This window comes from Acanthaster planci, linkage group LG06 (genome assembly GCF_054643075.1).
Source record: "Acanthaster planci isolate LZ-2023a linkage group LG06, COTS_SCS, whole genome shotgun sequence".
NCBI classification, from domain to species: domain Eukaryota; kingdom Metazoa; phylum Echinodermata; class Asteroidea; order Valvatida; family Acanthasteridae; genus Acanthaster; species Acanthaster planci.
This window is the reverse complement of record NC_141782.1, coordinates 4,613,965-4,636,875: the sequence shown is the minus strand read 5'-3', so window position 1 is coordinate 4,636,875 and position 22,911 is coordinate 4,613,965. Positions and strand designations below refer to the sequence as shown.

The window sequence follows — 22,911 nt, the reverse complement described above, 5'->3', positions numbered from 1 at the left end:
GTCCATTATGCATCATTTAATTCAGCAATTAAGTGAGCCATGTCTGCAGGTCCCAATGCATGGTTAGCAAAGACGGACATTAAGTCTGCGTTAAGGCTCCTTCCTGTTGTGCCTTCAGATTACGAACATTAGGTTTTCAATTTCACAAAAAGTTTTATTACAAGAAGTGACTATCGATGGGCGACTTTATTTCATGCCCATTATTTGAAACCTTCAGAACATTTTTTGAATGCAATGCAAAGCAGGTTTTGGAAATGAATTTCATCACATTACTTGGATGACTTCTTATTTCTTGGTACATCTTTTCAGCATTGTGAAGTTCTTAAGAATACTTTTAAAGGGCTTAGTGCTAAGCTGGGGGCACCGCTCACACATGAGAAAACAGAGGGCCCCTGTCAAGGGTTATCTTGGCTTGGAAATAGATGTGGTGCAATGCGAGGTGCGCCTGCCAGATGCCAAAGTCTGTGTTCTGCGGGAAAAAATTTAGTCTGTATTGGGGTGCAGGAAATTGGCTCTCAAGGAAACCCGGTCTATAGTTGGCTCACTCGATTTTGTGTGTAAATCTATTGCGCTAGGTTGGGCCTTTACCTGTGTTTGATTGGATTAACCCGTGGTTTAAAGAAACCCCATCACAGAATCTGCATTTCTCCCGGCTCGAAGCTTGACTTGCTCGTGTGGTTGGAGTTTCTTGAACATTTCAACGGGGTTTCCCTCTTTTGTTATCAGGGCTGGCCTGATAATGATAAATTGGAGTTATTCACGTGCCGGTAGCATTGGGTTCGGTGGTTATTTTGGCGGGTGCTGGTTTCAACAGCTCGGGGGGAGCTGTTGGTGCTGTTGTCATCAATTGCACACTGCGAATTTTATCCATCAGTGGTCGCTGTATATTGCTGGGCCCCTCATTTAGCCAACCAGAGGGTGCATTTTCGGACAGATGATAAGGCCGTTGTTCACATTATCAACAACAATCATCTAGCTGCAATTGAATCATGCATTTAGTGTGCCTATTTGTATGTCAATTTCTGCAGTATAACGTCACATTGTAAGGCAGTCCATATCCAGGGAATACATGTATGCAATGATATTGCTGATTCCTTGTCTCATTTCCAGATGGCTCGTTTCTGTATGTTAGCTCCACAAGCCGATCTGACGCCGATCCCTGGTTTGCTCCAAGCTTGTTAGAAGGTGAGATTAGCCACTTTAATATATAACGGCCCCAGCTTCAAATATGTACAAGACTTTTCAGACAGGATAGCATGCATTTTGTTCTTTTCGGTCCTACTGTTCAACATGCCTCTCCCCATCTCATCAAAGAGTGTGAAGCCAATTATTGCTTGGCTTTCACTTCAATGGCTTGCACAATCCACCATCACTTACGTTTCCAGGATAGGCTATCATCATAAAATTCAGGGTTGACCAGATCCTACTGACAATTTCTTAGTAACAAAGTTGCTGACATGTTGTCGTAGAGACACTTTATCTAGGGATAAGCGTTTACCACTAACCTTGCCATTGCTGACCCGTGTTGTTCAAGCCCTACCTCAGGTTTGCAACGATCAATATGAAGTCACACTTTTGTTATGCTAAATGCGTTTTTCGGATTCATGGGCACTGGCGAGTTTGCTGCCATTTCAAAGAATCACATCCAGAACTCACTTCTCCTTGCCTCAGATGTACAATTCTACAACTCTGGAAAGGCCAATGCTTCAGTCGTAATCTATTTGTGGCACACAAAGAATAATCAAGCGGGCCCTCCTTAGGTAGTTAGATTAGTCAGTTAAACGGATTAGAAGATATGTAAAGTCAGAGCACTGGGATCATTTGTGCTTATTCCACCGAGACTAACTGGTGGGTTTTCTGCTATTCGGAGGGGCTCGCCTTACTCAATATCAGCTTAACGCTATACTGAAAAAGGTGTTCTTGTTCTTGGGTCTGGAAGATTTGTCATTTAGTGTACACTCATTTCATATTGGCACTGCATCAACTGCTTCAGGGTTGGAATTTCCCTTTGATGAAATAGAAACAATGGAGCATTGGCATTCCAAGGCTGCACAGCGTTACCACCCTGTACATCCTCCCGTTAGTTCAGTGTCAACTGCCTGCTGTATAAGGGAGCTTTTGACTCTATCCCTTGGCATCTCAAATCTCCAACTGTTAGTTATTTCTTGTTTCACTTCCCTGTTTACAGGGGATGTTTGGATCATTGGTGATTCCATCGTTCATAGGGCTGCAACCAGGCTAGACAGTAGGCCCCAAGTATGCTGGTATGGCCCAGGGGGAGCCCACTATGTTGATATAACAGTACACATTGGAACTAATGAATTGGTTGGTGCCAATTTTTTCACAAGACGCCAGTGCATTGCATTATTCATGCAGGAATGCCACGTTACTTATCCTGAAGCTCAGTTGGTTTGGTCAGACTTACTGCTTCGTGCATGCTACTTTGGAGCCATTAATTGATAGGCATGTTCTTTCAGCTGCCAAGTGGGTGCATCGGTTCTTCACCATCCCCAATTTAAATGGTCGGAATTCTCTCTTTTCCGCTCCGACGGGGTTCATCCGTCAGACACTGGTAATGCCCGTTTTCGGGCTAATCTTCAAGATTGCATTGATACAGCCTTTAGGTAATGGATGCAGATTCACTGCGTGTTCCATTGTTAGGTGTCTTTTGGGTACTTCCTGGGGATGGTGGCCATGTGTTGCCTGCCGTCCCAGAGGGGTGTACGGTGCACGTTTGGCAGAAATTTGCTGAGAGTGATGGCCAGTGCCTCAATTCAAACCAAAGGAACATCTTAATTAGTTATTAAGGTTTTAAAGTTTTGAAGTAAGACTTGAAATATGTTAATCATTCTTAAAGTTTTGAAGTAAGACTTGAAATGTGTTAATCATTCTTGTTTTAATTTAAAAAATATATATAGTTACATAGAAGCACCCTCTTGTTCTGGTGGGGCTGATTCCAACCTTATGTGCAATCGTTGGAAAAACTGCATTTTTATTTGTAGGTAATTTGCATTGTAGTTTAAGTCACGTGACAGATTGAAACACTTTGACTAGACCTCACTTGTTCTGTGGGGCTAGTTTCCAACTGTAACTTTGAACAGTGGATACACACTGTGAATAATTGGCAAGCGTGCCAAGGAATTTTTCACGGCCCAGAAATGGCAAGTTTTGTGGGCAAGTGTGCTCCTGTTCTACGGCCAGCCTGCCAAGGATGCCAAGCATGGCAAAGTTTTTGGGCAAACGTACACCTGTTCTACGGCAAGCATGCCAAACGTCTTTGTTTTAAATTAAAGGAAAACAAAATAAATGGGTGGCTAGAAAAACTATGCCCAAACAACTAGACCTGAGTAACTAGACCTGAATCTTAGGCTGAATACCGGGCTACGTAGTATGTGTGTATATGCGAAGCTTTAAAAAAAAAACCAGCAACCCAAGTGCGTGCTTGTTTACCAAGTCTACAATTTTCAAAGTGTCAAAGAAAGAAAGATAAACAAGGATCAGATTATTCTCAGGAACACCAGTGGCTTCAATTCCTATGACAGTAACTATAATTTACTTGTCAATGAATGAGGACGACAGCATGGAACCTGTCAGTTTTGCGGGGTTGCTGTGGCGGTCCCAAAATCAAACCTGGCAGTGGTCCAGCAGCACAACGCCATACACCGGCAGCTGCAGCACAACACAAGCAGTCGGCGAGGCTTATGCATCCCTTTTCTAAATTTGAAGTGCTTTTGCAGACACTGGATATTTGTTGAAGCGGTCTTCCAAAAATCTGTGGCATATTACTTATCTGCGACACTCGTGAAGGTTTAAAATCTACCCTTAATGCGTTGTCCAGGAATGATCGATTCTATGTGTTATTTCATGAAAACCTTGAGGCCAAGTCTCATGGTACGAAACTCCTGCCTGAACTGTATAAGACTGGATATGTTTTAGTTTATGACAAAAACCCAACAAATTAGGCACTTACACTAGATGTATGGAACAATCAATGTAGTGGATAAGAACCGCGCAAGATCATCACATTTTGAGCATGCCTTCCTGTGACATTTTTGGGTCACCTGCACATCATTAATATATACTGAGTGTTTCAGAAATCGGCGAAAAAGGGACTCAAGGAAGCCCATTTTTTTTAACCTTTTTCAATCACAAATGGGAAAACTGTTCCATTTTTTCATGTTAATTTTGAAGATGGTCTTGTCACCTCTTGTTTAAAGGCTATAATTGGGGAAAGAAGGCTTCTCTACCTCTTTAACAGATAAAGAATATGGTACAGAATTTCAAGAGAACACTTTGCCAACCACATGAATTAAATCAACCCTAACCCCACAGGTGTAATCACAATTATATCATACCTTGTTGCACTGAGAACAGTACGCATACTAGTATTTGCATTATTCTTCAGACATTTTTTATCATTAATTTGGATATTTCCTGTACAGCACACTGAGCACGGGTGTTGCCAGGACTTTACCAGGGTAACGCTTTCATCCATAGCATGCTAACAAACCACTTCAAGTGAAGGGGATTCATTTTGAGGCATTTTGAACAAAACTAGTGATTTTCATTTCCTTTCCTCCATCTTTTGTTTCCCGTTTTTTTTTCATTTTTCATTTTCCTCTGGGGGAAGGGGGAAAGGGAGAAGGCAAATACCCTCCAGACCTCTTGAGATGCCCAAAACAAAAACATTTTTATTTTGAGATGTAATGTTCAAAACAATTTGATGAAATAAATTTGGATCATGAATGGACACTCCATACCATTTCATTTTGTGTCAACGTGCCTGTCTTGTCAGTCAACAGGTAAGAGATACGACCCAGCTCCTCGGGGATGGTAGTGGTGCGTACCACCGTGTCAGGAATCTCTTTGTCTCTTTGAATTAGGAAAGAATATACAATCTTGCCCATATCCAGGTTAACCCGCAAACTGTGTGGCAAAAAAACAAAAACAAAAGAATCATAATAATCTGAAAGCAGACTAGTTGAAACTTCTCTTCGTCTTAGATGTTCAATTACAATCTTTTCCATGATATATTTTTGTCAAATTAAAGATATATATTGAGATCTCTTGAGATAATTCTCACTCTTCATTGGATAAAGTCACTGATATTGGTAGTTAAACGTACATGAACAAAGCTACATGGACTGATAATCCATCAAAAAATCCACCAAAAGTCGCTGACTGCTGTATGGTACCCACTTCTGTATCTGATTTAATTGATTTGTGGCCCAAACAAACACGGTGCTTGAAAGGTGAAAGGTATGCACTGGTAAGGTGTTCTGGATTCGGGCCCCTCATAAACTTTCACTCCAGGTGGTCTATTTACATTATAAAAGAGAAGGGCAAAAAAAGTAGAAAAGAACATACTTTGCTGCAGAAGATTTGTGAATTTTGATGCTTGAAATTAATACTGAAGATGCTCCACCATGAATCTGGTTTAAGTTTTGCCATAAATTCACTAATGAGATTGTAGTCTGTTGGACAGTGTGACTTTGATTTTAATGCCATACCTCAGGGGGATAATAGAGGAGAAGAGAAGGATATATCTGAAGAAATACCGATACCATGGACCATCAAAGCCCTGTCAATGAAAAAAATACAGCAATTATAAGAGTGCTGCAGATTACAATAGCATAGTAAGTCACAAAAATCAAAATACTTTCCTTTTATTTCTTTCAGTGAAGCTTGTGGGTGCAAAATCATCTTGGTTGCTTACATGCAGATTTCAGGAATTCAAAACTGTGATGCTTGGTAACAAATATCAAAAACACGAAACAAAAAACAGGAATGTCCCCTTTATTTGTGAGTGTGTTGAACTGTTGAGATCATCTCTAATTTACTGCTTGTATTGAAAATATATAAAGTTCAACAAGCAAGGTAATGCAACGAATACCCGTAAATGCAACATGTTTGTGCTTTCAAAGACTTAACAACTGGGAGCAACTAGACTCTTTTTTTCTAAGTTAAGTGTTATCACTATGGTGCATGTATGTGCAAGTGCATTTACCTTCTTTTGAAAACTATTTGTCAATTGTGACAGTCAGTCACAATGGAATATATGATCCCACTGTGACTGAATTTTTAATAATTCATGTTTATAAATAAAACTTTTTACTTCCATATTTTTTTATATAAACTTGCATGATCAGATTGATTATTACTTGTAGAAGACACCTTGTTAACAATACATGTATTTCAAAGTTAAATGAAGACATACCTTGAGACCTATCATAAGAATGGCAAGTATGATAGTGCCAATGAAGAGAACCTTGGTCTGTGTGTTGATTTCTAGATCAAGCAGACCTATCTTAGAGTGTGGGTAAGATGTATTCATCACAGCCCGTGTCTCTCGTCCTGTATAAATGACCACTCCAAGAGCCCGTCCTGCAAGGAAAGCAAACCGTCACGGTGTATCATTCATCATTATAGGTATACACACTGCTTTGGGCCATTTTGTACACTCACTGCTGCGCTCTGCCTCGGGGAATACATGAAATGCATCTTTTTCAAGGGACAGCTTTACACTTGGACATGTTCCTCAACAAAACAGCCCAATAAGTTCATTTAATGGATCAAAAGACCACAGTGACCTTTCCTATGATGTGACACTAAACGGTTAACATCAAGCTGGCTGAGTCACAAGGAACCTACAAGTTAATTCAAATTGCTGTTTTGTTTAGGATATACCAAAATATTAACATGTACAACCAAAATAAAAAATGATATTATGGCAAGTCACTACATGTGAACAGATCCCGTGAGAGAAATCAGTAAGTAAAAAAGACAAGACCAGTGGATGTGCAAAATGTAGGTATTTGATTAATTACAAGTATCACAAAAGACATCCTTAATCCTTCTAGGAAAAGAGAGTGGTTATGGGGCTGTGTTTATCATAGGAGGGAGAAATCAAAGGTAAATAAGTAGGAAGAGATCAAAGTGTTTACTCAAACCAGCTCACAGTAAGTAAATAATCGTATCAGTAAATAAAAACAAACTAAAGCACAGTAGAAGCAATAAATGCCAAGTGGCTGTAACACCAGACGTATCGTGGGTCAGGGTTACATATATACAAAACCATTAGTTACACAAATAAAAATTGAAATCACACTCATTGTTTTTTAGTTGGTAAAATTAAACAAATTTTTTTTTTCACATGAAAAACTATTTTGAAAGAATGACTAAATACCAAAGGGTATCGTGGCTTGGTGGTGCACCAGGCGGGGTGGGCCCCGATACTTGCAGGGAGCCTGACCCGGTGACTTCGGTACCTGGGCGAGAGGGAGTACACCCAAAGACCGCAAGTGAATTACTCTTCTTGACCGACATTGACTGGCGGGTGGACTCCTCTGGGCCATGGCGGTTGAAGCGCGTGGCGTACGATGATGGTAGAATGGGCCCAGAAGATGTTTAGTGGAGTACTCTTTTGGGAGTCCCGGCTGGCTCGCCAGGCCTGTGATTCACCAAGGAGACAGGGTCCTTGCCAGATCCTGGCAGTGTCCCTGCTCTGGTCTTCCACAGCTGGCCACAGAGCTTCCCCATCAGTTTAAATGAAAAAACACCTCTTTCAGACCAGACTCACTGTGATCGCATCACCCGTTGTCTTCTTGAATAAAGCCCCCCAAGCGGCATAAGGAACAGTCACCAAGTCATTGGTGGTAAACCGTAGCACAAATTGCCGAGGGGATTAGCATTATTGAAGGACTACTGACGTGCTCCATCAGCGATTACTGGGATTAAGCTTTTCAAGAGGTGTTTTCAATTGTACAGTCAACTCTTGTTAATACGAAGGCCATGGGACATTTGTGACGGGGGGCATTTTTTTGGGGCCAGATTTTTTTTACGGAACACAATTTTTATTAGTTTCCTCGGGGACTTTGGTCTTGGGGGATTTTTGGGGTGGGGGAATCAAACGAAAGATTTCTTTTGTTCACCACTGGCATAAATATTGTAGCACTTTTGGCTTCTATGTTCGGTATGAGAACCGCTAATGCCCATTGTTCGTCCCTCTTGCAGCACTGGATGCAAATGGCTTGATTCGGTAAGGGAAAAACTGCAGCGCAGTTCTACTGTATACGCAAAAATTACGGAAGCACCTTTCAAAATGGAATGGACTGGCTGATTGACAATAGATTGCACTCGGCAAGTCAGCAGGTGCACAAAAAAATGCTTGTCTTAACCAACATCTCATAACACCCGAGCTTGAACTACGCATTTATTCCCTCATAGGAATGTGCACAATTCAGTCGGGACTGGCAGAATATGCTTGTCTAATCCAAAATCTCGTCTCACCCCAGTACGTATTACCAAGAGTCGACTGTACTCATTGTAAAAATGCTATGGACAATGGTTTTTGACACTGCGGGGTAGGCAAAAATACTCATCTTGTTGGTGTTCTCGTCGTAGCCTGATCAAATTAAGTAAATTTTCTCTCATAGGAATGTGTACATTTTGAACAGGACTGAAGAAATATGCTCATAGTAAGTGCGACCTGGTCTCCAGTGTGCTCATGTTAATCGTGTTCGACTGTAATACCTTATTCACAAAGGAAGGAAAGGTGATCAAATCAACACAGAACCGTGTAGCAAAAATGGAAACTCAAAAAATCGAAAATGCCTTGGAAGTCACGTCTCTTGCGTTACGGTGTTGAGAAAAGAACCATCATGGCGGCGAGGCTGCATCGCATTGTGGGAGGTCAGGGTGCACTTTACGTGATCAAATCCTTTCAGCTGTTGCGGTGCTACCCCATTACGCAACAACATACAGTTGTATTTGGAGTAATTATTTGAATAAATCACTCAAGCGTGCCCACAGCGGGACGTTCCATTCTGCCCAGCCATGAGGCAGTCCTGTGCCTAGCTTCGAAACTGTCAATATGTGTCTTTAGTGTCATTTGTGATGTTTCATGAGGCTTAGCACTGGCTCACCCTCCTGCTATAAGATAATGTCCACAACATTGGCAACAAGGATAAATTAGTTATCACTATAATAATAATAATTCAATACCATACAACTTATCGCTGGGTTAAGTTATCCTGTCAGCAAATTTCTAGTCTGGTTTTCTCACTAATTACATTAATTATAGTAAATACTTTATGTGTTAAATGCACTATTTAATGTAATTACAAGGCAGTTACTTTGTGCTTATCACACGACTTTTGAAAAAAAAAATAGATAAAATTATACTGTTAATCTGGTAAACTGTTGAGTGTCACTCTCAACAGAAAGCGTTTACAGCATTGAGTGACAAGCTAGCACTTCCTTTAGGTAGTTAATTTGTGACTGCAAATAAATGCATGAATACAGTATTCTGTGAGTTAAAACAATCATGGCTGTCTCAATCAATAAGGTATCCCTTTAAGGAATTGACCACCCTTACAGGCACAGGTGCTAAATTTGCACAAGTTATAGTGTCAATGAGGAAAGAAACCCCAAACCTCCAGTCAAAACTAAACAAACTGGCAGAAAAGGAGTTATTAAATATCAACTACGCCGCAAACCCCCAGATTGAACAAAGTCAAACACAAGCTGAGTCTAAGTTTAATTACAATGAACTGACAACTGCGGTCACAATGCTAACAAAACAAATGGAAATGTTCATGCAAAAGATGGAGAAAATGCAGTCTGATAAACATAACTAATGCCAATAAAATCTCGGGGTGTTATCTTGAAAATAAAAATGAACACACTCCACGAAAAACTTCCCATAAAGCCAGAACTCGTGACTCCTGGTGAAACAAACTCACTGGTGACCAAATTATAGACGCCACCCTAAAGGTAATTGACAATAAGGCCCTACTACCACAATCCTTCGTACCTCAAACTGTACAGCAAATGGCGGCTGGCAAAGACCAAAAACTGGAACTGCTGCAAGACCAAAAGCCGCTCATAACACATGGTCCAGCCATTCAAACTGTTATGTCAGCATTTCAGCATCGGGAGTGCCCGAACAAAAAACCAGCATTAAAGCTCCATGATCCAAACAAAGAGGGAATGTTGATTGCCCAACAGAACAAAAAGCCACTCACTTCAACAAAACAGACCACAATGCCAGTAAAACAAAACTTGATACAGACTGACAATTATATTCAGCTCCTAACTTTGAACACAGTTACGTCAGGCCCGACAAACCAATTTCCAGGCGGTCGCGCGTTCAACCGTACAATCCCCAAATTAACCTCATATGATGGCACAGGTAACTTTCAGGCTTACATTGTGAGATCTGAAGTTATTGCAGTGTTGTCGTTGGGATGAAACCACAAAATTACTCCAACTGGTCAGAGCTCTTACAGGCAAAGCTCTCGACTGCTATGCTTAGCAGGAACCAAACGTCACGCAGAACTACCAGTGAATCAAAGAACAGATGCTCAAAATATTCAGAAAATTCAAGACCCTATAATACATCGAGCAGAATTGTCCACCATCCACCAGCACGAGGACGAATCTCACGTTCAATTCAGACAGCAAGTAAGGCCAATAGCAACAAAAGCATATAAAAATGCTAGCCCAGATATTTTCAAAACTATAGCTAGAGAAGCTTTTCTGAAAGGTTGTATAGACGTAGAAGCTGCCGAGTTTGCACTTTACAGGGGCCTAAAAAGTTGAACAAAGCTGTGCAATTCACACAAACAGCCCAGCATAACCGCGAATTACTCTCTCGAACAAACAAACCAAAGGTTAGGCGTGTTTCATTCAATGAACAAGTAACCTATAATCCCCCAACTGTTCAACAAGTTGAAGTCCAAAAGAAGGGTAATGATCAGGTACACATTCATGTCGATTGGTCAGAACTTGGCTTGGGCGGTACTTCGGTATTACAGAATACCACGTTTTTTTTAATACCGAACAATACTGCCTAACAATCCATGAATACCGAAATACCCATTAATTTGGTAATGAATTTCAATACCGCGGTATTCTGGCTAATTTGTTCAGAATGTTCCCACAACCCTCATAAGATGAAAGCAGACAATTATACCCACAACAGTGACTGCATTCTTTGTGATGTCAGTCACCCAGCATTGTGTTTGTATTGTCTCTTTGGTGAGGAGATAAGACGTAACGTGATACTTCAACATGCAGCCATCAACCCGCCTATCAAAAGGTTTTGTTTCCCAATTGCTGCCGTCAAGTTTGCAGTTTTGGAATAGCTTGTAGGCAGTGCTTCTTGTATTACTCACTGGCACGTGTACATGTATCACAGCCCTACAGGATGGGAATTAAAAATTAGCTGGTCTTCCGTGTACACACTGGACCTTATTTTCCGAAGATTTTTATTGGCGTATCAGAAAATGCGAATGCTGCTTGTGCTAGCCTTGTGCTCTCTTAGGGTCTTTTTGTCCTTTGTATACAACATGTACAAGTATTGTGTGAAAATCTCTCCACTGAAGCCAGGAATATGTGTTATAAACTATAAAATGATTCCATAAATCTGCATCTGTTCGACATCCACGGCAATCAACTATCTTTTTTATTGTTCTCACAATCGTTCCAACCACACGAAAAGAGAAGCAAAAACCTGATTCCTCACTTTTCATTGCTTGTATTTCAGTTTGTCTGGAATAAAATTAGGACAATGTGGTTGATCAAAAAGATGTCTCGGCTATGATTAATCAAATACCTTGTGATCTGTTTAGAATTATAAACTTCACTGTCATAGGACAACATGTTTATTGTGCATGTGAAATTTAAAAAAGCAAATACATTGAAAGCATCGATCCAGGGATTTTTAAAAGACTTTCAATCGCCATGGATGACGCCGAAGCCAACAGTAACTAACCTGCATGCACATGTAGGCCTGGATGTACCTGCATAAATGTGAAGGCTCATCAACTAAGGCCCCCATCCATGTAAGTAGTCTTTCCAACACAAATTGTGTCATGGAGAGACATTTTTTGTTTAAATTTTTGTCTGTCTTTTGATTTTTGTCACAAGCTGCATGACACGACTGATTGGTAGTCAGAGTTCACTCGCCCACTGCGGCGAGGCCGCCCGCGCGCGAGATGGTCGCTGAAGAAGCATGATGTCATGAACGAGTATGGCGATTGGATAGCTGTGTCTTGCCAAATGTACGTCATGAAAAAGCACAGTTTCATCGGCGGGCACGCTAGATCTTTTTGCAGCAATATGAATAATTCAGTGTTGGGCGATTAGTTGGACTCTTGAGATACGAAAATAGTCATGCAAACTTATTTGGGGCGTATTTTATCTGAACTGGGATGGCAATTTTTGTTTTGGCGTTTGTGTAATCCATGTAAAATATCATTGATTTTTTAATCGTGCACTATGCGTGTCACGACGACAGGAATCTGGCAAACGATGTCTGTATATCGCGTTGTAAGCGTGCATGATGCATACTGAAGGGCGGGCGATAAGCCTTGTGCTATGCGACTGGAAATTTTGTGGAAGCACGCTCGCTTGAGTACAAGCCGTACAACCTCAAATTAAATTCATGAACGAAGAAAACACAAACATAGACATCAGATCAATTTTGTGAATGAACGTGCAGAAAAATTGGTGACGGCAATGTTTTTTCGACTTGCAGCTACAGAGCTGCATTCGATGAAGTGGAACGTACGTTTCTTTTTTGGCAGAACCTGTACATTGACTGGTTGCCGCATTTCCATCATGCCTTCATTGGAAACGGTTCGGCCCGGCGGGAACCAGTGTAGTGCACCGCGCACGTGTTTTCACCACCGCGATTCGCAAACGCATTATGATTGGGTCATCAACAATGGCTTTTCAGGCAACTGAGTCACGAAAACCTTTCCTTGTACCAGGAATTTTGTACAATGCTATTTCGCTGTAAAATATTTTCTCCCTATAGAAATGTGCACGTTTTCACCAGGACCACAGATTTGTGCTTGTTGTAATCAGAATTTCGTTACAACCGATTTCGTAATAAGAGTCGACTGCCATGTCGCAGAGTTTTCTGAAAGCCACCTTACCATTGCACACGCGCAGTGTTAGGGTGCAGCTAAGAGGAGCAGCCACTGGTGACAAGCACGTAATCATTACAATAACACACTGTCTCAGCGAGTACCAACTTGACTGTAGTACATGTGGAGATTTTCACATCAAACGAGTGACCACACAGATATTGGAATCGCGGAGCAACAAATCAGTAATAAAACACCGTCCCTTTTAAAAAATTCTTTCCCAAAAACAATTTTTATTTGATATCAAATGGACAGATAAATTATAATAGTTATTAAGTTTAGGGGGTTTTGTGACTTTAAAAACCCTTTATGCTGGCCCCTAGTGCTGTTTGTGGTATGCCATTGAATGTCAGCATTGCCGCTGCTATTTGATGGCGTCATTGCCTTCTGCAACGAATACCGTGGTATTAGCCTTTCCTTTTAACAGGAATTTCGAACAATGCGATTTGATTGTAACAGATTTTCTTCCCATAGAAATGTGCACGTTTTCACCGGGACCAAAGATGTGTGTTTGTTATAACTGGAATTTTTATAGCCGATTTCGTGATACCAAGAGTCAACTGTATATATATTTGGAAAGTCCATTTTTGACAAAAGAAATAGCCTTTGAAAAATGTGAAGGGGATGAGTGTTGTGCAGTGCTACCCCAACAACGTAAAGTTGTATTAGGAGTAAATATTGGAATAAATCATTCAAGCGTGCCCACGGCTGGGCATTCTACACTGCTCAGCCACGAGGTGGTCTTGTGCCTGGCTTCATGACTGTCAACATGTGTCTTTAGTGTCATTTGTGATGATTCACAAGGCTTAGCGCTGGCTTACAGTCCTGCTATAAGGTAACGTCCACAATACAGCAAACAGTAATACGTGCGTGGGAAATTGGCATATGTAGTGAGTTTTTGGGTAGGTACAACACAGTAGACTGTCAGGGTTAAGGGTAACCGGGAGATGGCAAGGAGGTATCAGGTCTACCAGGTGTAATAAAAGCCAGGGCAGAGGATAAAAGAGCAGAACTTAGTTTTAATCAATCGTAGAATAGATCAGGACCAGAGTCACAGGATTTCTTAACCCCTTGACAGCAGGATATTTTTACTGCGTCCTGCCTGGCTGCATAGACATGAGATCAATTTTTGTAAATGAACATGCAAAAAATTTATGACAATATTTTTTTCGACTTGCAACTGCAGAGCTGTATTCATATACAATGTAGTGGAACGTACAACCCTTTTTGGCAGAAATCGTACATTGACATCAGTTGCCACATTTCCATCATGCCTTCGTTGGCAACGGTTCAGCCTAGCGGGAACCAGTGTGGTGCACTGCCCACGTGTTTTGACCACTGTGGTTTGCAAACACTCATTATAAATGGGTTGTCAACAATAGTTTTTCAAACCATGGAGTCAAGCAGGATATTTTTACCGCGTCCTGCCTGGCTGCCGTTTTTTTTCCAATTTTGCTAGTGGCAACTGCAGACATGTAGCAAGGTCACCAGGCCTTATCTGCCAAGTTTGCTGGGTCGCACACTGCACAAAGCCCAGCTCTGTGTGGCCACAATTCATGCTGGGGTATTTGGATCTCATCTAACATAATAACCAGGCACCTAGCACTTGCCTTGCCCACACGACAACATTAATTACCCAATGACGCTCGGCCACAGCAAAGCGTGCAGTGCCCGCTAAGTTCACGTGGTCTAGGCTTGCCACAGGCGGTCACCGTGGCTCGTGTTCTCGCTCCCCAGTAGTCCATGCATGCCCAGCATCAATGCCTATCCCCCACTTGTACTTCACAAGTTTTTATTTCATCAAATACCCAGTCAATATTACCTGTAAAATTTGCCCCTTTTTCATCTTGCGCTATGTATGTACATAATTTTCTTGCATATTTCTAAGTTTTGTTTTGCAAGTTATATTCAAACCCCTTTCTGAATGTAATGATATATCTAACACAGCCCCCTTCTAACTAAATCTTTCCCATAATTATAATATAAATAGACAAGACTCAAGTGTGATAATTCTTGAAACAGTTCTTGCACTTGAACACCCGCTGTGCCTTGAGAGCTATATCGGCGGGGGAAGTTGTCATCAGACATCCATTGAAAGTACAAAGTCTTGACCTTCTAGGCAGGGCTTGCTCTTGAGTGTGGGTGCTGTGCACGTGTTCAGGGCCCGGCAGGGCCATAAACAATGGCGCGTACATCATATCTATGGCCTGTATTCATCGCGCTCCGGGCCCACATAAAGCTCATTGCGTAAGCCCTGACTGCGGAGCCAGTGACACTCCACGGAAATTAACCAGAGTATTCAATCAAAGGCAAAGGGGGTGTTCTGATGAATAAATCCAATTTACTGGGTATCGTGGGGTCAACCAACTCTCCCAGTTGCCCCAGATTTCCATTCAATGCAAAGCTCCCAGTAACTACAGGTGTACACTAAATAAAAGTTGCAGGTGTGATATGTGGCTACCGCAGACACCCGGAAATTAGACTTTTCTCCAGGCGCGGCATTTGCAGTCATCAGTTGTGAAGGGGTTAAGAATCCAGGACCGCTGGTAAGCTTGTACATGTATGTGATGCTAAGGTACAATGAAAGTTCCAGCCCCATATGTACATCTGTCTACAGAGAGCCAGTTGCCAGGATTTTCAATTGTGGGAATGGCGAGCTGGTGAGAGTAGGCAGTAAAAAAATTTTTGCCAATGTAAGGACTCCTGGGACACTGACAGAATGACAGGGTCGAAACTTAGAAATTCCTTTGTTGCAGATGAAGTAAAGGAATTTGTATTCCTCTGGGTGGATTGGAATGTGCAGTAAGACAATTTCAGATCCACCAACGAAGTCTGGGTTAAATATGGCAGGGGTTGAGTTACTGTAAAAAGGAACCCCGTGTACATGTAATAATTATCGACAGAGTATGGAGTTTGATAATGAGTTGGGACGAACAAAGGGGCAGACATGAATCTGAGTGGGTAGCCGAAAGAGCAGACACAGGTATTCATCCAACCAGCCAGATGTCTGCTAGAACCTTACTAGTGTAGGTAGCACCTACAAGTTTGGGTGTTGAGGTCACCTGACAAGTGTTGTAACTGGCGTCAGCCCCAAAAGAATGGAGGCAGCATTAACGTTCCCTTCGAGTCTGCATCTTCCAGCACTACCTGCGAGGATTAAGGAGAGGGTAAAGCAGGATTTGACTGGTGGTGAGGCCGAGGGGCGAAGGAAGGAGGACAAGAATTTTTCCAGTGTTGTCCTCCGAATCCGTCGTAACCACAGGTTAGTTTGGAAAAGGTCTTTCCCATACAGGGTTGGCTGGAATTTAATTTACGCTATCACACGGGAAGCTCATCACTCCCATTCCTTAACAATGGTTCTATGGGTAGATGTAGACAGGCAAGAAAACCTCATGAATCACTTGAAGAAAGAGAAGAGATTTTTTGTCCAGGGACCCCTAGTACGACTGTAGTGGAGGCTGGACAACAGTGAGAGATCTCTTTCAAGTGTAAAAAGGAAGGTACTCTAATAATAGAGGGATGAAATAAATTGGGACTGTGAAGAAAGACTCCATTTAGCCTAGATAAAGATGGTTTGAATTTGTCTTCATTGAGCAAGGAATTATTGCCAGAAGACTAGCTATGTCAGATGTGCTTAGCGACAGTCCATAACTTCAGGACATGCAAAAAAAGTTGAGGACTTCGGCGGTGTTACTAAATGCATGGGAGATTAAAGTCAGGCCGCACATACTCAAAAGGAAGGAAACTTGAAAGTTGAAAATGGAGCATCCGCAGATCCCTCCGAAATAAACCTACTCAAAAAAGTTAAGGACCACTTTTTGTAACTTGTAATTTTTTTCCAAGCAATGACTGGGGTCTAGCTCTTTCATTTTTTGTTTGTATAGATTGTGTTCTCATTGAAATAAATTTTTTTTTACAGTTTCAAAACATCAAATGCACATTTTTTCAAAACGGACAGTTTCAGGGTAAGTCAAATGGCAAAATAAAAAGTGGTCCTTCACTTTTTTGAGTGGTATAGTACTGCCTGAAAGGTGCTAGTACATGTAAATATGCCTACATACAGAATGTACTGTATGTATTACAGGGCAAGTACACAATACAACTCAAAACTTTAACATTCAACTTTTGTAATTTTTTCATTAAATTCATAAGTTTCTAAGCATTAACCACTTCGGACCGGGGCATTTTTCAACGTTGAGGATGCTGGGCCGGCATGACTATCATTTTTTTCCGTTTTCGAAATCCTTCAACAATTCATCATTCCATTTCACAGCCGTTTATAGCCGCACGAAGTAATCTTTAGGCACTACTCTAAGTTGACAGGTGACCTTCATTGACGCCCGAATATTTCAGCCAGGCCTGCAGCCTTGTAAACAGAGCCCAGATTGTGCGGTGTTATACAACTGTCTTTTGTTCACGAACCTGGCTCAGTGCACTGCTGACCTCTTTTCAACAGGGGCCAGATTAGTATGCAGCGGTGCTGTGTGGCTCATCGCTGCGGTGGTGGAGAGCTTTTGTCCCCGGTGGTAATCCGCTTGCTCTAAATACCCCAAACCCTGGTATACGGTTTCAAAGTAACGCTGGATTATCACCACTTTTGAGAGTGAAAAATGCCGGTCATGCCCAGCAGCCTGGTCTTTTGTTCGTTCGAGGTACGGTCTTTTGCTACAGGGCCCTGTTTCCTTTGTCCGAGTTCGGAGACCCCGGCCACACATATAAACCATACGGCTCCGATCCCGGAGTCCCCGGCTGGTAGAGGTTAATGCCATATGAGACTATTTAAATACTGACGGAATTCCAAGAAGAAGCAAACAAACACTCAATGGTACATTTTAACAACTACATGTATGGGCCTGCAAGGAAAAACTTTAACATTTGAGGGCGGACAGCCGGATGGACGGACAGAAGACGGAAATCGGTATTACATAGGCTCGCACTTGCTTCGCAGCTCGCCAAAAATTAAACAGTATGATAATAAAAAATAATAACTGCAATTACAAACATTAAGTTAATTACATGTAACATCCAAAACCACACACGTATAAACAGTAGAAGTGCAAGCACCCCATTGACCTCAGTTGGATCCGGAGTTAGCATCCTCTCCACACCCCACTGCCCTCTACACACCAAAAAAGAGATATATCTATGGTGCCACTGCAAACCTATCTAGTTCATAAACATGAAGTTACTTACATACATGCAATATCTAAAAGCACACAAGTATACGCATTAAGCTACTGACATGTGACATCTAAAAACACACATGTATAAACATTTAGTTACTCACTGGGCTAGCCCCTGAGAATGGTGGCGAGTCGGCCCGGATAGCGCACTTCTGTGTTTCATGCCCAGGTGCCCCTGGTGTGGGGGTCTCTGGCGCTGACTAGCAGGCTGATGAGTAGCATGGCGATAGGAGCTATTATTTGAGCAGACCTGCTACCCATGTCTGCATTGTGGCTGCCATTGTATCCAACTGGGCAGCACTGGATCATATGGCAGGGGGTGGCCCGGTAGCATGTAGTGTCTACCCACACCTGGATGCCCCCTGATGAAGAGAGACTGATGAGGGTGGTTTGAGGCATGGGGCACTCAGTGGGGCGTCCCACTGCAAACCTTGTGAGTCATGCTGCATGAATGGGACGAGCTGTGACACAGGGCAGTTCTGCTGCCTGGGTCACCGACGGAGTCTGCATGGCCCCTGCCTTGTCTCCACTGGGCCAACAGGATGTCAGCCTGGGAGCAAATAGCGTTCAGATCACGCTTGAGTGTGCTTGTTGAAGGTTGCGGCTCATGGCATGAGGCGATTGGTACAGCCAGCGTGGGAGGCGTGGGGCCGTCCCGGCGCAAGGTTTTATAAGCCATACCCATGGTTCGATGCATTCTACCGCAGGCATACATGAGGTATGGACCGCTGTTGCCTAGTAGTAATGCTAGAGGAACTGAGCGATTGGATCAGCCCCCTGTGTGTAGGGGTTATAGAACCACAAGTGCAGTGCCATTCGACACTATCACTGATTGCTATGCCCCGGTGGTAGAGTTAGGGAACTGAGCGTTTGGATATGGCACGCACTAAAGCTCAGATCCTTGAAATATGGCGTGGGCTAACCCTGAACTGGTTACTGCCAGCATGAATTTACACATAATCATAAGTATAGCACTGAATGCCACTCAATCTTGACTATGCGGAACCTCCAACAATCCCAAGGTCACCCCGTTGACCCTACGCCCTACGTATATCGCTCGGTGTTACAGCTACATAGAGTCAACATGAGAACTTACGAGAATACACACACATAAAGAGGGAAGAAAAATACCACGAAAATACAAACACAAGTAGGAAAATATATCAAATATTAAATGCACATTTTATTCCAATATGTTACAGTTGATCAAATTTACAAAGGAACGTGCTGGTGAAACAGAAACTCAAAAAACTTGCAGATGCTAAAACTGACATGTCCGTTAAGAATCATGCTAAGAAAAAATACAAAAATGGTGGCGATGCTGCTATGCATTATGGGTCTAGAGGGCGCACTATGGTTGATCAAGCTTTTAGTAAAGCATCAGAAGCAAAGGAATTTGCATATATTGCGACTGTTTAGGCAGGATGAGATCAGTGGACTCATGACCTCCTGCTTACATCTCCCCGGTGCAAATTCATATTTGAAATAGTTGTTCATAGTACCAGCCAGCCGACACCAACAATCTTGGTGGTCGAGTGATTAAGACGTCTGCACTAGCAAGCAGGAAGTCATGGATTCGAGTCCCACCCGAGTACGCTTGTAGTTTTCGACAATCATTTGGGGGCATACACTGAGCATACAGTGTTAAAATAGACATCAGGCAGGGCAAAAATCCAAAAATTAATTTACATCTCCCCGGCGCAAATCCATCTTTGAAATAACATGTTTTAAGTTAGCAATGATGCAAGTTCATGGGGTGATAAATAAAGCAAACTGATCATGCATGGACCTGTATAGATTGAATAAAAATGAAAAAAATCTTGTTAGGTAACACACACATGTAGCCAGGAAGGCTGTTTAGCTTACCAGACGCCACTACTGTGTTGGCCCAAATTGTATTTTCAATACTCAATGTGTCCTTGGCTAATGAGCCCTCTGATGTGGGCATGTTGAATGTGCCGATGAAACTGTGGATGTCCTTCTGGGGTTTCTCAGCAAACACAAAGGCATTCAGGTCCAACAGTTCCTTAAAGGGAAAAAAGGTTTGATACATTACCAAAATCCTAAAATACTCCGAAACATCCTCTTTAAAATGGATATTGTTAGCACATACATGTACATATAAAAATTTGACCCATAATCAATGGGCAATGACTGATCCTCACATTCACAAGGTGTTTCACTGAAGTACAAAAATCCTTGAGCACACAGCCTCCTTCAGAAAAACTGGCCACAGTGATCAATTTAGTACTGGCTGGAACACCATGTTTTACACTATTATTATAGAAATCTTCACTACTTTAGGGGCCACTCAAAATTTTCAATGTTGTTTAAATTTCGACTTTTTTCGAAATAGTGGGTGGGTGGGTCAAAAGAATAAATTGAAAATCAAAATTCACTTATGTTAAAATCCCCAAAAATGTTTTTCTGATTTGCCTGAAAATCATGTAGCCTGCAAGCCACGTGAACTTTCCAAAAATACAATCTGTTTCAACTTTGTTCCCATGTACAGACAGGTTGACTTCGCACGTACATATACATGTACATGTACACCGTCTCCATGTACATGCACGTATCTTGGAAACATCGCCAAAGGAGATTTTTTATTCTTAGACTTGAAATCTAGGCGCTAGCAGCGATGATCAACAGGCCACACAAATGTGGCAGGGTACCAGGCATATTAACCTACAGGTACACATGGAGAACCTTGAACACCAGTTGTTAATAACGGTGCAACTTAATGTTTATCACTTTGAATTCAAGACTAACTGGACAGCAGCAAACTGCATCCAGATCTGTTGGCTAGAGCTAGGTCTATGACTCTGTTCCGCTATACAGTTATGTGAATACGCATGAGAGTGGAGCTCGGAGACACATTCTAGCCGTAGTCCGGGAGGTACATTTTGGAGCAGATCGTACACGGCATGCTGTTACGTGCGCGATCAGTAGCGGTCATACAAACAAAAATGGCTGCTTCCATGGACAGACCGTGCGAATGCAATATACCCGCAAATGTTTAGAGTTTTTGGATGGAGCAAAAGCTGATTATTAAACAGCCATCATCATCCTACGAGCATTTTGTGTATGCTTGCTGTTTGATGTCCAGAAACTCTAAAGAATCAGCTTTTGCCAGCGCCCAACAGCATTGGAAAGTGTTCCGAAAGGATACGCCAGTTGTGCAGGAAAGCACGTGGGAAGGAATCATGAGGTAGAGCAATGGTAACAACATTGTTGTTGATAAGAATTTCCCATTATGGGATCAGGCAATTGATACTGCTGTTTTTAATACTCCTCTGTTTACTTTCGATAATGTGCTTTCCTTCTTTCGTGAATATGAATTTTTATTCCCAAAGTTTAAAACTCAGTTTTTCTTTGGAGTTTTGACATAAAATTAATAAAAATAAGCTGAAGCTCCAGGCCAACGGTAGACTTCAGTTCTGAGGTGGAAGTGTATACCCCGGCAAAAGATTTTATTTCAGTTGGTGCGCTAATTTTAAAATGAAAATTTTTTGAAGAGGGCAGAAAGAATACCTAAAGTGTGTACTTGTAGTTGGTACTCCATTTTCCAATGAGAAGTTTTCTGAGGAAAAAGAATAAACTGTGTATTTTCTATTGTCTTAAGAACAATCAGCAAGGATCTCTTTTTGTCAATTTAAATTTTTGCCTTGGTCAGACACCCGAGCAAACAGAATTTTTCTATAAGTGGCTATTATTTTCTAAAGTACCTCCCGTGACAGACACAACCTGATTTGCCACTTGGCTCCATCATCCAGAAAACGGCCAAATCAGAGTCACATTTGTGGGTGGGTGGGCCAAGAAAATTTGGAAAAAAAGTCAAAATTTAAAAACACTGACAATTTTGAGTGGCCCCTTAAGCATAAAAGTATTAACCACTTCCTGCCGGGGAATCCTTTATATGCGAGGCCAGGGTCTCTGAACTCAGACAAAGGAAACAGGGCGCTGTAACAAAGGACCGTACTCCAAACAAAACACAAGGCTGCTGGCAATTATCGACATTTGTCACTCTCAAAAGTGGTGATAATCCAGCCTTGTTTTGAAATCGTATACCAGGGTTTGGGGCAATGAGAGTGAGTGGATTACCACTGGGGACAAAAGCGCTCCACCACCGCAGCGATGAGCCACACAGCACCTCTGCATGCTAATCTGGCCCCTATTGAAAAGAGGTCAGCAGTGCACTGAGCCAGGTTCGTGAACAAAAGAAAGTTACATAACACCGCACAATCTGGGCTCTTTTTACAAGGCTGCAGGCCTGGCTGAAATACTCAGGTGTAAATGAAGGTCACCTGTCAACTTAGAGTAGGGCCTAAAGATTACTTCGTGCGGCTATAAACGGCCGTTTTGAAGAATTTTGAAAACGGAAAAAATGATAGTCATGCCATCATCAACATTGAAAAATGCCCCGGCATGAAGTGGTTAAAGGCTTAGTTTAATAATGTGAAGATACATCATTATAGTGACAAAACATTTGAAAAGAGACAGAAAAAGGAAACTACCTGGAATAAAGAAAATGGTATGCTTCTTAATTAAGACATGTATTTGTTGGTGAATACCTTAATAGAAATGTTATGTTTTGATGTAGATGGTCATAAAAATCACAGCCAGACTCATGTCTGAAGGTGATGTGAAAAAAACTCATATTACAATCAAGTAAGAAAACATGTCACCCAGACCGTATGCAAACAAAGCTGACTCTGCAGTGACGCACTGTTACCAGTTATCCACAAAATGATTAATTTGTCTTAATGTTACAGTCAGTTTTCCTCAAACTGCAG

General features: G+C 41.9%; 1 protein-coding gene across 4 annotated transcripts in view; it reads right to left on the bottom strand.

Moving 5' to 3' along the window:
* Nucleotides 1-22,911, bottom strand: part of LOC110988993 (putative phospholipid-transporting ATPase IIB) — a 173,221-nt gene that overhangs the window by 83,067 nt on the left and 67,243 nt on the right. For all 4 annotated transcript variants that reach the window (XM_022253028.2, XM_022253026.2, XM_087138273.1 and 1 more), the window contains 4 exons: nt 19,985-20,144; nt 6,218-6,384; nt 5,511-5,581; nt 4,761-4,926 (listed from right to left, as the gene is read on the bottom strand). In XM_022253028.2, coding sequence (XP_022108720.1) covers nt 4,761-4,926; nt 5,511-5,581; nt 6,218-6,384; nt 19,985-20,144 — 564 coding nt within the window. The remainder of the gene's footprint in view (nt 1-4,760; nt 4,927-5,510; nt 5,582-6,217; nt 6,385-19,984; nt 20,145-22,911) is intronic.